Genomic DNA, 23,090 nt, shown 5'->3' with positions numbered 1-23,090 from the left:
GCATTTGATTTGTGCTCATTCTCATTAACATCAATGTGATACCCTTAATAAACAAACAAATGCATTTTTTTTTCACGGTCACGTGGTAACTGGTTATGAATTCATTGAGGGATGTATGTTTTAAGCTGTTTCCATTTACCACAAGTAAATATAAACATTTTACACATTATTTCCCGAGGTGATTTATAAATATTTCGATATTATTTAAACACACCTCGATTGAAATCAACTTGTCAATGAGATGTACGGTGGTACCTCGACTTGCGACCGCATCGACTGACGACCAATCCAAGATACGAGCAGCGATAGTCGGGAAAATTTGTATCCACTTGCGACCCACTGCTCCAAGATACGAGCGTGGAAATTTGCAGTTGGCGCGTCGGCGGCCAGTCAGCAGCCAGCCAGTCAGTCAGCCAGTCAGCCAGTCAGTCAGCAGTCAGTCAGCCAGCCAGTCAGTCAGTCAGTCAGTCAGCAATCAGTCAGCGAGCCACGAACTACGCGCACACACGATGTAGGTCACATAGTGTGTGCACGTAGTTCGTGGCTTATCCATATTTCTTTCATATTCACTGTGTTTGTGCTGTGTATTTTGTTTATTTCCACCCTTCATGATGAGTCCTAAGAAGAAGGATGATGGGGAAAAGAAAAAAGGCAAAGATTCCCATTGAAACTAAGAAGGAAATCATAGAAAAAAGAAATGAGCGTGGTGTATATGGGGGGAAAAAATGGCTTCGACATACGACTGTTTTAACATACGACCGTTCTTATAGCACGAATTCCAGTCGTAAGTCGAGGCACCGCTGTATTATGATTTCCTCTATTTACCCCTCACCCCGTGGGTCTGGTCGTGGTGTCGACATGGGCGCGGCCTCAGTGTAGTGGGCGCGGCCACAGCCGTTCATGGAGTTGTGCTGCTTCTGCGGAGTCGCACAGAGCCCAGGGCGGAGAAGAGGCATGGCGGAAAACAGCTCCGAGACCAGCTGCTCCGTGTACCGGAGGTGCTTGGCTCACTCTCCCGGGGACAGAACCCACGCGTCCAAGTGGATCCGCCTGAACGTCGGGGGGACGTACTTTCTGACGACGCGACAGACGCTGTGCCGCGACCCCAAGTCGTTCCTGTACAGACTGAGCCAGGCGGACCCCGAGCTGGACTCTGACAAGGTACACGCCGAAGCTAGTCAGGCTAGCGCGCTAAGCTAGCTAGCTTAGCGCTAGCTTGCGCCGCTAGCCATTTCAAAAAGTACGCGCGGGACTCCCCGTGTTCGTCGGAGATTTTGTTTTTTTGTTTTCCCCCTGCGGCTTGAGACGTGCTTTGGGCCAGGCCAGTGCTTTTGACGTCGACGTGTGTCACTCGCAAGTTTGGTCCGCGTTAGCTTCTTTGTAGCGCGCTTAAGCTAGCGGCATTCCGACAGTCATCCCGCATGACGCTAGCCTTTTAAAAGCCTGCTCATTTGCACCGTTTCAGCTCTCATAGCCGACCTTACGCCGTCCCGACTTTCTTGAAGACGGTGCACATAGTCCTCCAGAAAGTCAGGTCGGAGTGGAGCTATATTCGTATGGTTGTCCGTGCACACCAACAATAAAATACTTTCTCATTTCGTCTACGTGTAACGTGTGCATGGTGTCCAGAAGTAAACTGATGGAATAGAAAAGTGTCTTTACAGCCTCCGAGGGGCCGCTTTCCGCACCTTCCTTCCTTCCTTCCCTGTCACTTGCTTGACACGTCTGGAATAAACAGCCCCTGTTAAAAAGCACTACACGAAGGGATGAACTCACCCATCTCCCACAATGGCAGCACTGGGTCAAACCGTGTGTGTGTGTGTGTGTGTGTGTGTGTACACACACACAGTGCTTAGTCTTGTGTTTGTTGTGAACACTTTTCACTACTCCATTGCTCTTATCCATTTTTTTAATCTATCCCACTGCCCCATATACCCAACCAGACGCCGGGTGCCGTCGACATTTTAATGCAAATAACCTTATCCGAATAATCTGTTTGGGGTGTGTGTTCTGTTTACTCAGCTCTTTTGCAGATTATCGCCCCGTCTCTACCCCTTGTACCTTAAGTGCACGCAAACCACCAGACGAACCATCCATTTCTTTTACGGCTGGCGGCCGAGGGAAACGAGTGGAGTTCAGAATTAAAATCTGCACCTCTCAAATGTGAATACATTCTTTCGTATGGTGCATACATTTTAGCCACTTTGCTAAGTTACCTCGTGCACCCCCTGAAGGCAAAGCCCAGGAGATTGATTGTTAGCTCTCATGCTGTGATTTTGGAAAATGCACTTTTGTGTTGGCTGGCCAAAGACATGAGTGGTTCCCTTCCCAGTCACACAGGCCGACGTGCATCAGGACGACTGCATTATTCATATTGTTGACTGGAGCCTGTTTAGCACATTTGGGCTGACCGGGTAAAGTGGAGTCCATGTGCGTATTCATGTTTTTGTGCATACATACAATGATCAACTACAACATTAAAACCACTGACAGGGGATGTGAATAACATTGCTCATCTCATTCCAATGGCACCTGTCAAAAGGGTGGGATATATTAGGCAGCAAGTGAACAGTCAGTTCTTGAAGTTGACATGCTAGAATCAGGAAAAATGGGCAAGCGTAAGGATCTGAGCGACTTTGAGAAGGGACAAATCGTGATGGCTGGACGACTGGGTCAGAGCATCTCCAAAACGGTATTCCTGGTATGCAGTGGTGAACTGGCAGCAGTGTCATGGAGAGGTCTTGTGGCGTCCATGCCTCAACAGGTCGGAGCTGTTTTGGTGGCACGAAGGGGACCTACACAATATTAGTTATTACTGGTGGTTTTAATGTTGTGACTTTGATGGGTACCCAGGCTACTGGTATTCGAAGATCGGGAGTTTGTCAGTCAGTGTGCATTATAATAACGTGATAAACAGATAGAAGCTTACAAAATGCACAAGGATAACATTTAAATGGGGACTTATAAGTAAGGGGAATCAAATAAATGTTTGTGTGTGAATCATGCTCGTCCGTTTGCCCCAATCCCTCCAATTAAAACAACTAAATACAGTGTGGGAGAGGGCACAGAGGAATGTGCCGATCGCGGGCACCCCATGGCTGGCCCGCATCGCTGGTGCACTCTCCCTCTCCATCGCTACCATTGGAGAGGGAGACGGGTGCGCAAAATGCGACCCAATCGCTCCCTCTCCGCACCCCCCGAATAGTCGAATATTTACATTGAACAGCCGAATCCGATTAGACTGACAAAAGTCTGAGTCAGGTACAGTCCTAGTTATTCATCTTTTGCGGTCTCCAGAATGCCTCCCAGACTATTGACAAGCTCGTGGATATACTTGAAAGATTTTTGCCATTTAGTGCTTTACTTTCTTTCTTCTATTTATTGTTAATGTGTAATGGCGGACTACTCCTCTGACACCAACCCCAGGCCACTTTGTTGGCGATCCAGCTTTCTGTTTCTGAGTGGCATGAATTTTTCAAGTGTTCCATCACGTAGAATTCTTGTACCTTTCGCATCAGATTCCTTTCACCTTCATCTTTATTCACTAGTTGGGAACATTCTCTCTGTGGCTTGTGTGAGAAGTAAGTCCGCATTTAGTCTAGCTGGATTCACATTGTATCTCATGCCTGAGCACACTGAGGGAGGCAACATGAATATTTTACGTAAATATCATCCCCGCTGTCGCCTCCACACAGCCAGTGTTGAGCAGCACAACACGGCAGACCAGGGGCGACTTAAGCGCAGCTTAAACCATTCTAAACCTTGGCCCAAATCCTTTTCATTCACAAAATAACACCAACTTTGAATGGTATAGGCTTGTGTTGTCGTCGCTCCCCAAAGATTGCAACAGAGAACATGGGCCTCCATCATGTTTCATTTTCAAACAGAATAAATATTTTACACAAAGCCACTCTCGTTCTCTACCTTGATTCATATTGGTACTGCTCTTAACCACGACGGGTCTGACTAGTGGAGATTACCTCCTCTCCAGCCAAGCCATGAAACTATTAACTGCTTCTCGTCATAGCTTTTAGGGGGGGTCTTCTAAAAGGAGTTTGTTCATTTAGTGCCTGAAACCTCCATCTGTCATAAATTGTTCAGCTAAATCCACCCGTGGTGTGCGCCTCTGAAGTGAATTGATGTGAGCATAGGAGATGTTTGACAGAGAGAACCCCATTCGGTTAAGGTCAAACCTGCGCTAAAACAACACTGTCAAGTATTTTGAAATATAAGCTGGTCCCACATAATGTAGCTTTGATGTGATGGTGTGTATTATTTAGTGAGCGCAGGCCTATTTGACTATGCCATTACTAGTTGTGCTCCCGAGGGACTTAGGCTCCAACACTTTAAGGGCCTGGCTTCCACTTGGCTAAGCTAAGTAACTACAGTCATGTGACCCCCCCCCCCCCCAAGTAGAATCTACTATAGCATCATTCAGTCCTCTGACCGCAGGGTGCCTATATTCTATCTCAGCTGAATTTAGTGTCTGTGTTAATAAGGCGTTCATTCTTTTAGCTTGGCCCAAAACACATTTGTGTATTTCAACAATTTCACATGACTGAGTTAATTGATGTTTTTATGTCACGCACTAATGACTTTTTTAAGACGTTTAATATGTTTAATTTAAAACATTTTCTTTTCTTTTTTTTTTTTTTGAATATTGCAACTTAATTTTTCTTCTCCCTGACCACGTGAGCGTAGTAAGGTTGTCTGTTAAGTTTTACATGCATCCTTCTTGCAAATACTGTCACAGCGTGTTAACTTAACAGAAATGATACGGCGAGTGCAATGTTTGCAATTTCACTGCGCCTCATTGTACTTGCATGTGCCTGAAGGGTGGGCCGTTGGTATTTCCTGTCGAAGGATATGCATTGTATGCACAAGAAGAATGATAAGGTTACACAGCAAAGCTTTCCTCGTTTGGAGTTCCACCCTGCTGATTGTTTTGGTGGTGGTCATTCTCGGTGACCATTTATATTTTGTTTTCAAATGTAATCATGATTAGACTTCCTATTCATCAATTTACCATCTGTTGAGAATATTGGAATTCACCTGCTCAGGAATTTAAATGCTAAAACACAAGGTTGCAAATTGTTTGTTCTAATGATGACCCTGTCGTGGTAGTGAGAGGTCTTGATGCGCAACAGTAGTAGTTTTCGAGCCTTACTCTTGAATTTCAGGCTTCTAGTCTCAGTTCTACATTCAACACTAGAATATCTGCACAACTACAGGGAAAATATTCTGCACACAAAAGGAGACATACAGCCAGCCTGCCAAAGGTGTTTGTAAGAACTGTCATTTGATTGAAAGTACAGGTGTCTCTTGCTATACTTGGCCATGAACTAGGGCTGCACAAAAAATAGTTTTAGCATGAGACACACCATACCATAGCAAAGCATAAGATAAGACACATGAATTTTGATTCTGCTTATCAGTACCTTACTTCTGCATATTTCAGTTGCGCTCCTCCCTCACGCACCTCATGTTGTCGCGGTGAAGTAGCAGATGGGCAAATGTTGGAATAATCCATCCAATGAGTAATTTCCCGAAGTGCTGCATTCCCCCATGTTTGTTTACATCGATCTCACGTGCAGATAACCTAAAGCACCATGGCATATAATATTGCCCTAAAGTAGTTCTGCTGCTGATTTGCGACATAACAATGGAAACGGTATCGGGATGCACAATCCTGGACCATGGCCGACCACTGCAAATGCTCAAAAGTTTGGCTGAGCTTTACTGTAATTATTTTTTATTTTTTCCATCATTTATCTAAATAGTTTGGGTTTATAATTGTTTTTGTTGATCATTCCTTAGAGAGTAATATTTTTATAATTAAAGGGAAAAAGAATCCTTCGTGGCACAGTTGTGTAAACTACACATTAAAGCCCAAATGTGCTTGGTGCATGGTGTTATTTTCTATGCAGATGCACTCCCCTACAAAACCACCCCAATCATTCTTGAATGATAAATTCTTTCCAAATTGAGCTATTCAAGTCATCTGGTGAAAATTCCTGAATTTTTCATACCTAATAGATATCACAGAAAAAAGAAATATTGCAATGTCAGTTTTTCCAGTCGTGCAGCCCTACTATGAACAGACCATGGTATTGAAGGATGCTTGCGTTTATCATATACAACCCTAGTGTCTATCACAATAACTGCCCCTTTGTTTAATAAGTCCACCTTTTCAATATAATTTCACCGCAAAACTCTGTCATACATCGAGTGAGAAACACAACTTTGTCTAGCAGTAATGAAGTAGGCTGTCTTGTCATTTCAAACCCCCATAACAGCTTTAGCTTTCAGTCAAGTTCCTCTTTATAATTAGAATTGTCACTGTATTAATCCTTATCCATTTTGTCAGATCAGGCTTTGGTCATAAACAAAATCTTTATTCATTCAGGCGTTCGAGAATAACTCTTAAATTGTATTATTCATTTATCCACCATATTCTTTAGTGCTTCTCAATGCCTCCCATCTCCCCTCCTGCCTGGCTACATCCCGGTGGCCCTCTTCCTATTCCCTTGCCATCACTCACTCCCATCCTCCCCTCTGTTTGTCACCCAATGCTCCCCCTGCCCAGGCCCCTAGAGACACAGGCTCTTGTTATTCATTAAAACACTGCCTCCTTTGTGCGTTTTGGGTCCACATCGCTCACGAGCCAGTTCGAAACGGGGCCACTGTCACCCCTAAATATGGGGGACTAACCCCCCCCCCCCCCCCCCAGCCCCATTCCCCTTTACATTGTTCCTCATTCACCCACTGAGGATCCACTCCAGTCAGTTGGGGAGGTTCCAGCACTGAGCCCTTCAGCTCAGCTTGGAGCTTATGGAAATGTCAATGATGGTTGTGCTTTCCCGCACATGTTTATGAAAGGCTCTTTGTGCCCAGATATATGATTAAGTCCTCTCTGCAGTCAGGTCTCTGTAGCCAAGTTTCTCCCTACTGACCTGACCAAATCCATGATAAGCCCTCACAAAGACTTTTTCCTTTTTTATTTGCCACCCAAGTCTTGCAGATTTTATTAATTTGATACCAGGGTAAAAAAAATAAAAATAAAATCTTACTTTTTGTTTTAAAGTGTTTTGTAAGTTAAGTCTTTCCTACAGCAGTGGGCCCAAGACCAGTTGAAATACACATTTTGGCAACTATTTACCATACTGACCCAAATGTACATATAGAAACATATTTGGATAAGGCTTGGGCCGACTTATGATTAAATGGTCTATTGGCTATTGACTCAGTCTATCAGTGATCGACTCCATCGGTCGTGATTGACATTGATTACAGACTTTTAAAAAATGTATTTATTATCCGTCAGGAAAAATCTGAGAACAGTGTAAGTGCTGTTTACCGTGTTCTGAAACTGCAGCGGAGGGGGAGAGGGGGGGGAAGAGAGCGCGGGGACGGAGGCTCGCTCCCTCTCCGCTCAAAGCTGTCAAGTAACCACTGGTGATCAGGTCTCACTTCCCCTTTACAGTCCTGTACAGAGACTTTTGGGGTCACATACTCAAAAAAAAAAAAAAAGAAAAGGCACATGGACCCCCAGCTCAGTTCTGGGCATTTTGCCACTCTGGGCAAACGGAGCAGCACAGCGGAGCCACTGTGCGTACATCGTAGGAACGCCGAGGTTCATGAGAAGTTCCTCATGAATTTATCTTGTTCAGATCGCTGGGGGGCAGTGATTGGACCTTTGCACGATCGCCAAAGCCTAATTTAGATTAGAAATAATCACTCTGATGGTCACTCAAATGGTAGGTAACACAGGAAATGATCCCTTTAGGTAATCTAGGAAACACTTAGCCACCTCATGCATCTTGACCTGGTTAGATGGCTGAAAAGACAAGTCTTCACGCTACCAAGATGCATTGGGTCTGGATTCACAGTCGCTCGGTGGTTTGCTAGAGGATCCTTGGTTCAAACCCGGCTCGGGCTTAATTGACTGACAGAGAGTTTGCACATTCTTTCTGCATTAACGTGGATTAGCTCCCATACTTTACAAATGATAACAGCGAGGAACACCTTTCACTGTTAATATGTTGTTTTAAGACACTTGGAAAAATTGTGAACCTATCCTTTCACAAACTGTTGTAGCTGCTGCTGTGGTAGTGAGCCAGTCATACACTGCATTCAATTCGCAAAATGCTTATGGTAATTGTCGCATTAAAATCAAGCGCCCTTGCGGTGATTGACTGCGAGAAAAACCATACAAATAGTAATTTTTTCCTAGATTTGTGTACACCCTCTACCTCACGCTTTGAGAGAGAACATGGATATATGTGCATAACAACAATTTCTGTGGTGTTAAGCATTACTACATTGCAGCATGTACCTGGATATTACCACAATAAGAGATGCATGTAATGACAAGTGTAAATGGGGCCAATGACAACAGAGGTGTAAGGAACTGACTCATAGCAATAAGACTAGAATAGAACTCAATTGGGGTCCTGTGGGGTATTTTTGCCCTGGAAAGGAGGTCAGCCAGCCATGAGGGTTCAGAGATTCATTACAACAGAAAAAGCACTGGGCCCTTTTCTCATTACTGTAAAGATTAATACCTTCGAGTCGAAGGCCCATCAATCTTTTGACTTGCAAAAGTGAACGACCTAGCTCTGAATATCCTGCAGTGTTGGTTACTGGGGGCTTGCCTATACATTTGTATCCTGTATGGTATGAAAATAATCCTTATTCTTGTGTAAATAATTAGTGTTGGGAAAACTGCAATGGCTGAGGCAGAAATGTATGTCGATAAGGGATGGTAAACCTGCGGGGCAGTTTACAAAATTGTATTCATATCTATTAATTTTCTGTCCCAGAAATTCAATGTTTTCTCTATTTTTTCCACCCCCAGGGGCAGATAATCACAAGTTGTACTCTGCTTGTTGCAGGTATAACGATCATCTTGATCAATAAGCGTGCAGTTAATAGGCAGTATACTACACGCAAAAAACTGCAAATTGTGCTGTCATTATAATACAGTGAAGCAAAGGACTTTGAAAAGAAAATTTAACTCTTCTCCTTAACCGTGACTCAACCGATGCTACATGATGAGCAGCTGGGAAGAGTCCTTCACACCCCCAATCCCCAACAGAGTTTCCGTTATGCAGTAATTAGCGTGTTTTGACCGGGAAAGTCTGTTGAAGTCCGACATATTTAAATCTCTCCGGTCATAATGTCAGATGAAAATAATTCCCTATAAGCACAATTTGAATTTGTGCCAGGCGATATAACCATAATTATCGCCATTTTCCCCCTCTGTGTCAAAATAAAATATACGTTATCAGTTTAATTAAAAATAATTCCCTATATCTGGTCATTTCCGCGTTCGGCAAGTTGCAACGGAAAGCCAATCAGTTTGGACGATCTAAAGCGGACCTTTCACCTCTAACCAATCACATTTGTCAATATAGAAACAAGCCCCAACCCCTCCCCTGTGGACAGACGACACTTGTAAACACAGACGGCGCAGCGACTAAGCAGAGTCCAGAACTCTGAGGAGAAGCAGAAAGATGATGTATCGTTGACAACAAGGACACATGTAGTTTTGTGTTTTTGTTTGTTTTTTTACTTGCAATAAAGTTCCGACCCGAAGCAGACGGTAAATATCCGTTGTGTTAATTATGTCGACAAGACGTGCAACTTCACAAACTTTTATTATTTATCTAGACCTATTTTCCATATTTATTTTGTTTTAGATTTTATCAAAATCTTATTTAAGTGAAATATTTATCAAAGCATCTGAACTTGTTACTTATTGATCATAAAGGGAAATTATTTGATTTCAAGTTGTAATATGTGCAATATTTAGCATTAACTCTGTAACAGCGTTAACTGACAGGACTTGTTTAATTTTTTAATATTCAACTAAAAAAATAGTGTGTACAGAATTTATTATTTATATAGCCTGCAATCAATTGTTTTTAAGCTCAATAAATACAGATAATATTTGACTGGAATGTCTCCCATTTGTCCTGGACATTGAAATCTCCTCGGACACGTGGACTGGCAGCAATTCTTTCTTATGGAGACTCTGAACCCCAAACTTCTCGTCCTTAAAAAATATTTTTAATCTGAGTCCTGTTTAATCGTGACTAGACTGGCTCCTTAAATTGATTCCAAGTAGATTAGCCCAAGCGACATTTAATAAGGTAATCCTGCCTATATTAAGTGGTGTCCCGCCCACCTCTGGTCAGGATTCGACCCTTTCCCACTTGCCTGAAAGCCGTAAATCTACTGGAAATGTTCCGTATTGGTGTCATGTGGGAATGTGAGCCGGTGTCGATGCCTCATAAAAGTCATTCTGTAAATTCCCCCACTCTCAAAGTCGTATAATTTCTGGCAAATTGCCGGAACGGCTGAACTGCAGTGTGAAGCCAGAGGGCACGAGCGGACAGGGAGAGGGAGAACGTTTATTCTCTGGAGGCAGAGTGTAGAACAGGTTGAAAATGATCACATTGATTTAACAACATTGGGTTAGGGTTATTGTGTACAAGGACGAGGGCTCCAACCTTCTCGGGGAGACGAGGAGTGAGGCTCTGGTCTCAAAACTGATCCATGTTGCCTTGTCTCACGTGATATCGGGCAACTCTCGTGAGCATTACGTAATGTATCCGTAACAGTAATCTATGTGGGAACATACTCCTAACGGAACATTTCCGTGAAGGAGGCCATCGTGGGAATGACAACCTACTGCCTTTGTCGGATGGTTTTTACCCAGCAATATTACAGATATCATGTGGGAAAGGGGCTTAAGATGCGGTCACATTTGTGGATTTGCACATTACTGGACTACTCTCTTGCACCTTCAGACACCCGGTCTAACATAGTCTAACGGAAACTAAATTGGACATGCTTAGCTCATCTTTGTCACTACACACACCACGACAATGTATACATGCAGCTACGGCGAGATACACAGCTTATGGGCAGCTTACAGCACCCGAGGACCAACTTCCGCTGGTCAGATGTTTTTTGTGCGTGTTTTTAGTGGGGGTTCTTACAATGTTATATGGAGGAAACCCCATGTGAGCACAGGGGGAACAAGCGAACTCTGCACAGAAAGGCCCCTAATCAGGAGATAACCCACCGGAGCACAGTGCCACTAGTGCCCCAGGCGGGAACTGAACCCAGGACCTTCTTACTGTGAGGCAGCAGTGCGATGCACTGGGCCACCGTGCTTGTTCGCTGAAGATAGCAAGTGGTGTCTCCCGCTGGTCCCCTCAGTGTATCCAGCCGGCTGTCCCAAATCTCTCTGTTCTGCTCTAATTGTTTTAACCTCCTCCATGCCCCACGAGATGAGGATGTTCTGAGCACAGTACTTGTAGAAATAGGGGAATACCCAGTGGCTGTGAAGGAATGATAATTTAACCCAAGGCCTTTGGGAATTGTGTGCGTGCGTTTGTGTGAAAAATTTTCTCTTTAAGCCTTGGAGTTTGGCTCTGTATATACGTGCCGACTAAACCTCTGGAGATTATGTGCTCAGGGGTTTGACCTGATATTTCATATGCCTAGATTTGCCTTCTCTGGAAACTCTATTTGAGGTTTATTAATGTGTCTTTGTGTAGGTCTTTTATTTGTATTGTTATTTTGTAATCCCCCGCTCTACTGTTATTATGCATGTATCTCTAATATATCTATTGGAGTCTGTTCATGATGCTTTGTCTTCTCTGCGATGTTTCAGGACGACACTGGTGCCTATCTCATTGACAGAGACCCCACTTACTTTGGGCCAGTGCTCAACTACCTGAGGCATGGTAAACTCGTGCTCAACAAGGACTTGGCAGAAGAAGGTAAGACTCAACATCACTGGAGTTAAAAGTTTAAGCCAAGGCCCCGCAATGCCAACGCTGTGGTCGGTAGAACTATGTTCAGAGTGTCCGCCAGCAGCAAAGCTAGAGTTCTTTGTCTTTCTCTTCTAAGGTGTGCTCGAGGAAGCAGAATTTTACAACATCACATCATTAATAAAACTCATCAAGGACAAGATCAGGGAACGGGACTGCAAAACATCACAGGTGTTGTACATTCTTCTGTCCGTCAAAATCTTTGCGATCTATTGGCAGTATTTGTCTGATATTCCCCCAGCTGTGGGCTTTAAACAAAAGGTGCTGTCTTTTTGAAGCAGCTCTTTTATTGTACAATTCAGAATAAGCTTCAGTACTTATTTCTCTGTTCTTCTTCGTTTGCCTTTATTCACCCCCAGGAACCAATATTAATTTCTTCCCCCTCCCTATTTTTCCTTCCCTGCTCTCTTCACAGGCTCCAGTGAAGCATGTGTACCGGGTGTTGCAGTGCCAGGAAGAGGAGCTCACCCAGATGGTGTCGACAATGTCTGACGGCTGGAAGTTTGAACAGGTAAAGCCCATCTTGCAGAGCTGCAGCAGTATTTTTTCCTTTCATGTGCTTCGCCTGCCCAGCTTTCCTCACATTGTCCATAAAACCCGATCCTCCATGTTGGAAATATAAAGAACTATTTAAAGAAAACAAATCACGGCAAGTCTTACCTTTCTGAATGTCCGCATACATGATCTGGCATCCCGTCTGTGCTCTGATTGGTTGTTGCAGCTTGTCAGTATAGGTTACGGGCGGGCCCACCAGTCAGAGTTTCTGCTGATTGTGTCAAGGGAGGTGAAGGGAGAGGCGTCTGCTTTGCCAAACAACAGCGGAGAGGTGTGTCCCACAAATTTCTGTCCACGGGCCGGTCACTGCATGGTCCCCATGTTGTCCATCTGCACACATCCTGTTGGCTCTCAGGTGTCCCAGCTCGACACAGCGCTCACAGCCATTTTTAAGTTGGTCCGTTTAGTGTTCATTGTGCTGTTTGTTCACCAATGGGGCAACGGGTGCAAGGCACTTTTTTATTTCCCTTGTTTCTTTTCTATTCATATCTCATTCACAATTTGTTCTAGCTTGTTGCCATTTTTGCTTTTGCGTCGATACAGCCAGATGTCTTAATTTGTGGGGGCAGGGGGACTTCAGCACAGCTACAAGTTCTTAAGGAGTTAAGTAGAGTACGATTTTGGCAGAAAGCAACCTTAATTGTGCAATGAGGTGGTGAAGTTAATGATACTGGCTTTACATGAGCTCTGGCCAAAACCATCAAAGGCTTTGTGTGTGTGTGTGTGTGTGTGTGTGTGTGTGTGTGTGTGTGTGTGTGTGTGTGTGTGTGTGTGTGTGTGTGTGTGTGTGTGTGTGTGTGTGTGTGTGTGTGTGTGTGTGTGTGTGTGTGTGTGTGTGGAATGAGACTACCCTCGGGGATAAAGGTTCACTAGAGCTCCCATCAGAGCTTGAAATCTGCCTAATCTCCTTACGCAGGTCAGACGGGAGGCCCCTAGAAACGCTCCCTTATGCAAAGCGTAAAGCCCAGCGCCGACATCTGGGGAGCCGGGGCTCAGCTGACCCACTGCTCTGCTTTCAGGGCTGTCAAATGCTCTGGCCTCTTTGCTTTAAAATTATTTTGTTGTGAAGTTGCATGTTGTCACTAATAATCCAAGGTCCCTGCTAATTTAAACATTAGTTATGTGATAGATTGTAGAATCCAAGGTAGTTTGTGGTTATATTTCTCCCCTTTTTGCTGCACCACAGAGAGTAAGTCTACGTAGTACCTGGTAAGACAATATGCTTAACAACAAGTCTGTGGCAGAAGTGGCTAATGAGCGGGTGCATGTCTGGACATGTACACCTGGGTATAGACGGCATGCATGTAGCATGCAGTGTATATTCACAAACACACACTTTGAAAATCCAGAGTTAAAAGCATTGGATCCAGAGAAGGAATTTTACTGTTTGTATGTACTAGTGTAGCTTATACACTTTTTGTAGTTCCACAATTATTTTTAACCCACTCCCTGTACACGCTGTTCCTATTTTCCTGATCGTCTTTCTTAAAGGGAAGTGAGATCACATTGGTGCGGACAGACTTATTGAAATGTGCAAGAAAAAGTGCTGTAGCCTCAGCGATGTGCTTTGCATTTTTAATTTGGTTACATTTGTTTTAATTTGGTTGAAGTTCTCTCGATGCAAAATCATCAGTGACTAACAAAAGTAGGATGTTCCCCAAGTAGAACATGGCAGTTACTAGTTGGGACATGTGGCAATGCACAAAATTTAACTCCAAAAGGATAGGGAACCCAAATGTTCAACAGCGAAGCTACTGTTTATATTGAACATACACTTCACATAGGGTACCCGCAGGGTCTTAAAAGTACAAAAAAAACACCCAAAACAAACCATTGTATGTGTCTTATTCTCAATAAGGCCTTAAAAGTATTGAATTTAGTTTACAAAGTACTAGGGGTGTAAGGATACAGGTATTCATATTGAAGCGTTTGGTACGCAGCTTTCAGTATGCATTAGAAACCGATACGTTGGAAAAATCCGTTGTGACTTGTTGACGTTAGGGATGGACATGAGTAATTGAAAACTCGATTTGGATATCAGTATTCGTGCAACGTATAGAGTAATCGCATTTTTACTAGAGAGTGCAGGAAAAACAATTGCATTATTTTAAATAATATATAAACCAGTCACACGCCGTTAATTCATCTTAAACAGTTGATTATAGCATTTTCATTTTGTTACCTTGTGGTTCGTAAACACTTAGCTTGGGGGACCCGGGGGCTATGTAAGCGGTCCTCTTATGTGCCTGTAGTAAATACATTTTACTTTGTAGAGGTAGGGGGAGGGAGAGAGGGAGAGAGAGGGAGGACTTGAGACGTGACTCGAATTACTTGTTTGTGTTCACTTTCAGTCAATAAAACACGAATGCCAAACAAAAAGAAACTTTGGTTAGGCTCGGTAGTCCCCCTCACCTTTTGTTGTCGCGGCTCGGTAGCAGCAAGTGTTGGAGTGTAGTGTAGTAATCCATGAATGATGCCATCATACAATTTGAGATTTCCTTATGAACTTCAAGTTGGTGATTAGAAAGTTGTAGGTTATTAACAAGGGATGAAGAGGATTAAGCTCTGTGCACTGTGATTGGTCTGCAAAGCGCCACACTCCTCCATGTTTGTTTACATTCACTCACATTCATACATTTGCAAATGCACGCACAAAATTGATTTATTTCCAGGCATTACATTAAAACAACTAATTTTATAACAAGTGATTGCTTTGAATGTGAGAAAATTGTTGAATAAATGTTGGTGTAGGCTATAGGCCTAACCCAAAACATACTAAAATAATTTCAGACATCAGACAACGTCAGGCAATTGTGGTGCTGATAGGACCCAGCACAGTCACTGTGATTAAGTGTGGGAAAAGCAAATCCATATCTGATGAGGAAAATAAACAGGCCTATCTGGGAAAATAACCTAACATTAATATCCATTTTGTGGTGAATTAAGCCATGTAACATATAGTTTGTATGTTTAAGACATCTTGTGGTTCACGGTTGATCAATATCTATGTACATTTGGAGCAGTAATAAGTGAAAAACTGTTGCAAATGTACCGGAAGTTGAAGAACGTTGGCGTACCTCAATTAGTTTGAGGAGCAGGGCGCTTTGTGACTTCATCATCCAACGTTATACAAGCCCGGTTCTCTGGGTGCTTGTTTGCATTCGGAGAGTCGCACTGTGTAGACCTGGTTGCTTGACGTAGTATTTACCCTTGTTTTCAACGACAGACCAGAGGAGCTGATGCCACGCTCAATTTAAACACTGAAATTTGTACTTCGTGCTCCCTTTCATAGGTCATTGTGGGAGGAGGGTCAATGACATGACGACAGAAACGCTATGTCTGATGCTGCCGGTCTTAGAAGAAAGGGCGGCATAACTGTGTGAAATGACGCGCACACAGCTCTCAGTGGGCCCCGAAGAGCAAAGAGCTGTGCCCGTGTTTATATTCGCATTGAACAGCCAAATCCGATTTGACTGACAAAATTCTGAGCCAGGTCCAGCCCTAGAAATTATTAATAATAATCGGACACACAAAATAAATCCCCCATGTGTTAAATGGACTGTTCATCCCCCTCGCGCTCAGCGTGCAAAGCGGAAGTTGACGAGCGGGAGAAAACTCAGCAGAGCAACTGAAAGGTTTCTCCAGAAGTCCTTGAACATAGGTTGGAAAACAGTCAATGATGTAAACTAAACAATGATTATTGTGTTTATATTTCATGTCCTCCTGTAACTTTCACCAGCAAAAAGAGTAATACAAAAAATATATTATTTGCGATGATAATGAGCTGACAATGAGTATTGCGGCATCGTAGAAGTCTGACATGCTAAACCTTTTGTCAGGGTTGACGCGATTATGTCTTACTACACAGGGTAAAAGTTTGTTGTTCCCGACGTTCATATTCGGGCCCAACGCTGGGATTTTGTCAGCCACGACAAAATACTGCTGAATTTGTGTTGCCTTATCCCAGCATTACGGTAACTCGTAAAACTGTAATACATACCTAACATGACTAAACTCACCTAGTGTATTGCTGCCTGCAGCTATATTTATTTGGGATCCATTGCAAAAGACTGAAAAGGGATGAATAAATAATTTATTTATACCTGGCATGCATAGTAAGCTGGCAGAATTTTAATGTTGACATTCCTTACTCACCCCCAAGTCAGTCAAAAACATAATCTGTGTTGGTGTCTTCACACATGGAGATCCCTTGTAGCTCCAGAGTAACGGGTTTGAATCGTGTCTGTTTTATTTTAGTCCCAAAAGTTGACAAAGTTCATTTAAATGTCTCTGAGGGACATGCAGTGTTTAGTCCGTTTGAATGAACCTTGTTGTTGGGAACTTCCACATGGAGAAAGCCGTTCCGTTTAGCCTGTTGATTGCAAAACGGTGGCAGGGTGGTGGCGGGTGCAGTTGGAGCATTAATGAAAGGCGGAGCTTCTGGTCGGTCAGTCTTGCAGTCTTGCTACGTTTTTATGCTTCGTACGATGGCCATCCTCCTACAAGGCCAATGATTCACTCAGGGTATGTTGCATCTTCTTATCCTCCAACTCAAGGCTCTTGTAAGGGATCACAGTGGTCTTTCAAACTCAAAGTATCAAACTTGTATTCCTAAAAAGCTTCAAAGAATTCTGAATTTTTATTTACCAATATTTAATATACATATCTTCCACATGGATTGATTTCCTTCCACTGAGGCAGGACTCTGGACTTGCATTTATTTGAGGAGTAGACAGCCACTTCCTAACTTTTAGGATAAACTAATAACACGCAGCAAGTGTATCTGCTCTCATAGCGATCATTCCGCCATGCGCAGACGGGGCTCCTACAGGCTCGACGTGCCAATATGGCCGTAGTATTAAATAGGTCTTAAATTTAACTTGGAGAACCCTGCGGATACCCTGTCAAACTATATTAACTAAACTAAATTAAGCTGACTAAAGATGCCTGCACACTATATCAGTGTATCACCTCTATTTATTTTAATGTAGGAGGGAATCCAATTTGCCACAGAGATCAGACAGTGTTTTTGACTCCCACTGCTGCAGTCAATGTTACCAGGCAATTGGCGCTGGCGTGAGAAGTTGTCGTCTACATCTACCACATATGGTGGTCCTTATAGAAAACCTTGTCATGTTCAATCCATCCATAAATGTCGCATAAGGAAAGCATATATATATATATATATATACATACACACACTCACTCACTCTCAGACTTCTCTCTCAGTATTTGTTATTTAATAAATTTGTTATTTATTATGAAAGTAAAGGTTACATATAACGTTTAACTAAATTATTGTAATTCTAGCCATCAAACAAATCAGTGTTAATTACGTGTTAACTGACATCTAGAGACACAGAATGCAGCTTTTAAATTTTTTTTTTGTCATTGTTCCTCTTCTTATCTGTTTCTGTTGGTGTCAAACCTCTTCCTCTCTGCACCCAGTGTTTTGGTGTTTCTCTCTTGAGGCTGACTCCCTCCGTGTGCTCTCTCTGGCTCCTTCCAGCTGGTCAGCATAGGATCCTCTTACAACTACGGAAACGAAGACCAGGCCGAGTTTCTGTGCGTCGTGTCCAAGGAGCTGCACAACCAATCATACGGGACGAACAGCGAGCCCAGTGAGAAGGCCAAGGTAAACTCTTGAGACTGTATGTGTGAGCCCATTTCAAACATCCATGAATGATGATCTGTGCTGGATGTTTTTAAATGCGCTGCATTGATGAGCATGCTACCCATGGTACGGAGATGAGTACCCCTGTTTTGTTTTTTTTACTGATGGAAAGCCGCCATGAAGGAGTGCACTGTGGCTGCCTGAACCAGACTGCTTGTGAAAGGAAGCACTGCTAAAAGCAAATGGTTTACTCTCAAATAAGTTCAGGTGTTCATTAGTTAAGTGCAGTCAGGATATTGTTAAAATAAAGCCTGCACTATTGAATATGACCAGGCAGAAACAGCCATGCAGCCAACCATGCTCTCCTGTTTAAAACTCAGTTTTCCTCAAAAAAAAACCAAAAACAAAAGCCAGACCGATGCCCAATGGCATTAACCCAAACTGAATATTTGTCATGTAAGATTTGCCCTGAATGACGAAATCCTTAACATTGATATCTGTGTTTGGAGTACCACAAAAGCGCAGGTATATGGATAGATTAGCTGGGTCATTAATGAGGATTGTCTTTCTTTTAAAGGGCTTAGGAAGCAAAGGATCAACACGCCACCGCAAGTGGGCTTGGGCTTGATATGCATCACAGTTGGATGAGATTATATGCATTTTTCATGCTGTTCAGCTGTTTGAACAACAATGTACAACATGTTTTTCTTGGCTTCATTCCCATTCATAGGCTGCTACTTACTGAAAAGGTGTTATCATTGGACAAACAAGGTTTTAACGTTTGCTGTATTCTGCCTATTATCAAAAAAACGGTTAATAAAAAAAATTAAAACAGTGAAGAAATGATCAGTCCCAATCCCAAAATGACTTCAGAAATCCATATTGCCCACCAACAACTAGGGGTGTACCGATAGTGTCTGTAGGTGGGGTGTCTGCACCGATCCGGTCCCTATGTACTCGTACAATGATCAGCAGATGGAGCAGTTCCCATACTGATGCTTAAATATTGCAAATTATTTCATGCTCAATATTGCTAGAAACGGGGAGGTGGGTGTTTCTTTGCAGTCAGTGAATACAGTCCTAAAATGGCTGATTTCCGTCTGTTCAACAATAAGGTTGTCTCTCGGGGGCTCGCATATTGAAAACGTCAACACAACAAACCTTATCATCCTCATCCTAAGAAGCATGAAGAATTCACCACCACAACCAAGCAACCATCCAGTCAGGATAATGTGCGCATCAGCTAAGAAACACCGCAAACAAGCCGTACACAAGACACAGCAGACTATGGCATGAAGTGCGCGGATCTGATGGCGAGAAGAATGGTATCGGTGCACCCCTACTCAATCAATAAATAAATAAGATACAGGCTTGACTCAGCTTCAGTTTCCAAGAACTGCGGGGTTCATATGTTGTGTGTAAATTTGTTAGTGTTCCCTCTTCCATCTCTTTTACATTCTGTGGAAATAGCCTTGTGTTTGTTCCTCTGAATCATTCTTTTCTTTAACCACTGATTCCTCCTCTAACATCTCCTCCAACATTAATTTCCATTCTTGTAAGACTTGCCTCTCTTGTCTTCTTCCTCCCTCCACGCTGTCTGCATGTTGCTCAGAGTGAGGATGAGGAGACGGACTATGAAATGAATGACTCTGATTAGACTTGTGACTCGATGGTGAGCGCTCAACTGCTCCATTAGAGCCCCCCCCTCCACACCCTGAAACCTGCCTAGATCCACCCAGTCGCCCCTTTCCCTCCCGTTTATACTGCTCTGTAGACCTTAGTCTTCTAGCCGGAAAGATTTTTGTCCTGTCATTTGGTCGACCAATTCCAAGAGGAACAAGATACAATTGGATTCAAAGCGAGACAGGGCCTGCTAAAAATATCTTGTGCAGGTTACTTTTTTATTTTATTTTTTTTAAGTGAAAATTGTGCCACCCAGTGTAAATAATGTAAATTTGTCCTGATGTGTACTGGACATTTTGAGTCTGTAGGCTGAAACCATGGAGCTCTGTTCAGCCCCTCTGACTCATTGCAATCAGAAATCACTTTGCTATCATAGTCAGTCATCCATGGGACCACGTTAAACTCATTTTAGCACTATTCCTTTCCAAGACAAAGCTCGACTCCACCTGACAGCTGTCCATTAATGAATCCAAATGATGCTTCGTAAGTGGTCAAATAAGTTTGTATTTCAGTATAGATCCGTTCATCCGCTCTCCATTTTTTTGGACTCCATTTTCGTGTGTTTAGTTTAAGCTTGCATGTGTGTGTTCGTGGCATGTAGCAGCCAACATTCAACCCGTTTTGTATATGTGGGTGGGTGTCTATTTGGGTGGTGGGTAGGGTTGCCGCCGTTACACGGTATTGGGCATACACGATGACATGACTTGCCCACTGTCCCCCACCGTTGTTTTGCTTCTTTTTTCTTTTCCTATTTTATTTTATTTTTTATAGGAATTAAACCCATTTAATCATTTCATTTTTGCGTATCAGTGCCATCGTTAATCAAATAAAAAAACAAAACTCTTAAATTGTGAAAATACTAAGCGTGTTATCAATACTTAGTCGGACGCTACGAAAGTGAAACTGAAAGTGTCTGTTTTGTGCGTGCAGCAGTGTCACATTTCACTTATGATGGGATGAGCGGAGAGAGGCTCCAGACCTACGATCAGGTGTAGATCGAGACCTGTCGTAATTGGCGCCCGTGCGTCACACAGGAACACTCCACTCTGCGCCTCCCCTCCCCTGTTGTAAAATGTCCGGTGTCATGAATTCGTTCAGCAATGGGGGAAAGTTCTTCACCGTGGCATCCCGAGTGGTGGGTGGTCATTTGTTCCAAAATCCAGTTTTGCACCTCCTGGGCCTGTTCTAGGATCAGTTTCAGGTTTCTCCTGCCACTGGATAAGAATCATGTATGTGATTAATTGAGAACAGTAGCCGATAAGGAATTTGCAATTATTTACAATTCTTAAAAAGGCGATTTAAGGTGTGTGTGTGTGTGACCAAATGTGTCATTTGTTGTACTTATTTATTTCTTTCTCCACAGATTCTCCAGGAGCGGGGTTCCCGGATGTGAAGAGGAATCAGTATTACAAGCTGTGTTGTGTTACCAGGTGTTACCATGCAAACATATCACACAAGTAGAAGAACGTTTGGCACAATGGAGATTTTAGGGGGGGTTGGGGGGGGCGGGGGTTGTACATTTTGCTTTTGGTTTCCCTCCATTGGCTTGTTTTGTTTTTTTTCCTTGATTGTAAATAAGTCTGTTTACTTTTTTGTGCCTGTATAGTTAAACTGGACTATTTGAATTGGCGGATAATGTTTTTGTTTCTTTCCAACAACAAAAAAGGTGGAATTGATCGATTCCAAGTGTCGCCCATACCTGGTTCCTGTTGCTAAGCTGGAAACCCCACCCCAAAAAGGAGAAAGCCGTTCCATTTAGCCTGTTAATCACAAAACGGTGGCAGGGTGGTGGCGGCTGCAGTTGGAGCATTAAGGAAAGGCGGAGCTTCGGGTCGGTCAGTCTTGCTACACTTTTATGCTTTGTACGATGGCCATCGTCCTACAAGGCCAATGATTCACTCAGGGTATGTTGCATCTTCTTATCCTCCAACTCAAGGCTCTTGTAAGGGATCACAGTGGTCTTTCAAACTCAAAGTATCAAAGTTGTATTCCCAAAAATCTACCTTTTTTTTTTATTTGAACAAATTGTGATTTAAAGAAGGGAATTCTGCATACAGTAAAAGCTCATGTAGAGAGTAGGGCCATTAAATGGGGGAGTGGCGGCGGTGACCAACAACAGAATTGACAGAAAATTGCCTCAAAGGTCTGAGACAATGAATTGGATATTTTATGATTTCACATAGTCTGATAAAGATTGTGTTACAGTTGTGGTAGGAACTTGTCACGAAGACAAAAACACACAACCTTCAGCCGGTGTAGTGTAGTCTCAAGATAGTCGTGCATGCCACACTAAACGACAGAATTCTTTCAAAGAATTCTGATTTTTATTTACCAATATTTAATATACATATATGTACGTTTCAGGCTAATTTATACATAAAACATTTTCATGACCTTGCACCCAGCTAGCTCGTCGAATGTTAGGGTTCCCCCGCAAATCGATCGTCTCATGACATGGGTTTCATTGACATCACCGCGTTACGAAATCGAGAGGCGGCTTATGGAGCGTTGTGGTGGAGAACGTGTCCTCAGAGTCGCCGTTGGCGTCCGTCACGTTAGAAATGTGACAGGATGACATCAGCTCCAGTTGTTTACCCTTTGGTGTCTCGCTTTGAGAGTCTTCCTCGTGGTCAGAAAAACTCAAGGGTTGGTTCCTGATTTTGCAATTCCTATTTTATTATTAAAATGAGAATTCTGTTGTTGGGCCGGTGATCAATTTCCTTTTGAACATCACGAGGGGCCAATAAACATGGGCCTGTATGATTTTGTTGTTCAAATCAAGCAACTAGGGAAAAAAATTGTTGACAATGTTGTTTTCGTTCTCTCACTGACTTTTGGGGTTTTTCCCGAACCAAGTTTACTTTTTAAGTCCGAGGGATCATATAGTTTTGTAATGTTGCGTAGTTTTGTTTTTCCTCTGTGTGCAGTGGGAGGGGTAATCTTTCCATTAAAAAAAAAAAAAAAAAAAAATTATATATATATATATATATTAATTATAATTTTTTTTTTTTTTTTTATATATAGCATGAAAGATTAGGGGATAGGAACTGTCCGAAGACAGTGGTGAAGGAAACATTTGTTCATATCCATTGTTTTATGATGTAAATAAGTCCAATATTAATATTTAACTCAAAAACTGCACGTTTTGTACACTGTATAGAAAGTACAACTTCAAATACAAGTTGTTTATACTGGATCTTTAAAAGCTAGCAAATCTTGACAATGTCAACTCCCGTTTTGCGTCGTTTGTACAGGATCTTAGACCTATGGAGATTTGTTAGAGGATTGACATGGCTAATGCAAACAATATCATTTCCTTCACTGAGAACATGCCTGGAACATATTTTGATATCCAATAACGAAGCTATACCTTGGCTGGATAAAAAGTTGAC

At 42.8% G+C, this 23,090-nt stretch overlaps 1 protein-coding gene across 1 annotated transcript; it reads left to right on the top strand.

Annotated features, from left to right (window-relative positions):
* Window positions 1-938: 938 nt before the first annotated feature.
* Window positions 939-23,090, top strand: kctd5b (potassium channel tetramerization domain containing 5b). The gene is made up of 6 exons (XM_080021918.1): window positions 939-1,161; window positions 11,687-11,795; window positions 11,926-12,017; window positions 12,262-12,357; window positions 17,911-18,036; window positions 21,062-23,090. The coding sequence occupies exons 1-6, from the start codon at window positions 955-957 to the stop codon at window positions 21,089-21,091; spliced, it is 660 nt and encodes a 219-aa protein (XP_079878044.1). The 5' UTR covers window positions 939-954; the 3' UTR covers window positions 21,092-23,090.

The sequence above is a fragment of the Zeus faber genome, assembly GCF_960531495.2.
Source record: "Zeus faber genome assembly, chromosome: 20".
NCBI lineage: Eukaryota > Metazoa > Chordata > Actinopteri > Zeiformes > Zeidae > Zeus > Zeus faber.
The sequence above is the reverse complement of the archived record's forward strand: the minus strand, read 5'-3'. Positions and strand labels throughout refer to the sequence as shown.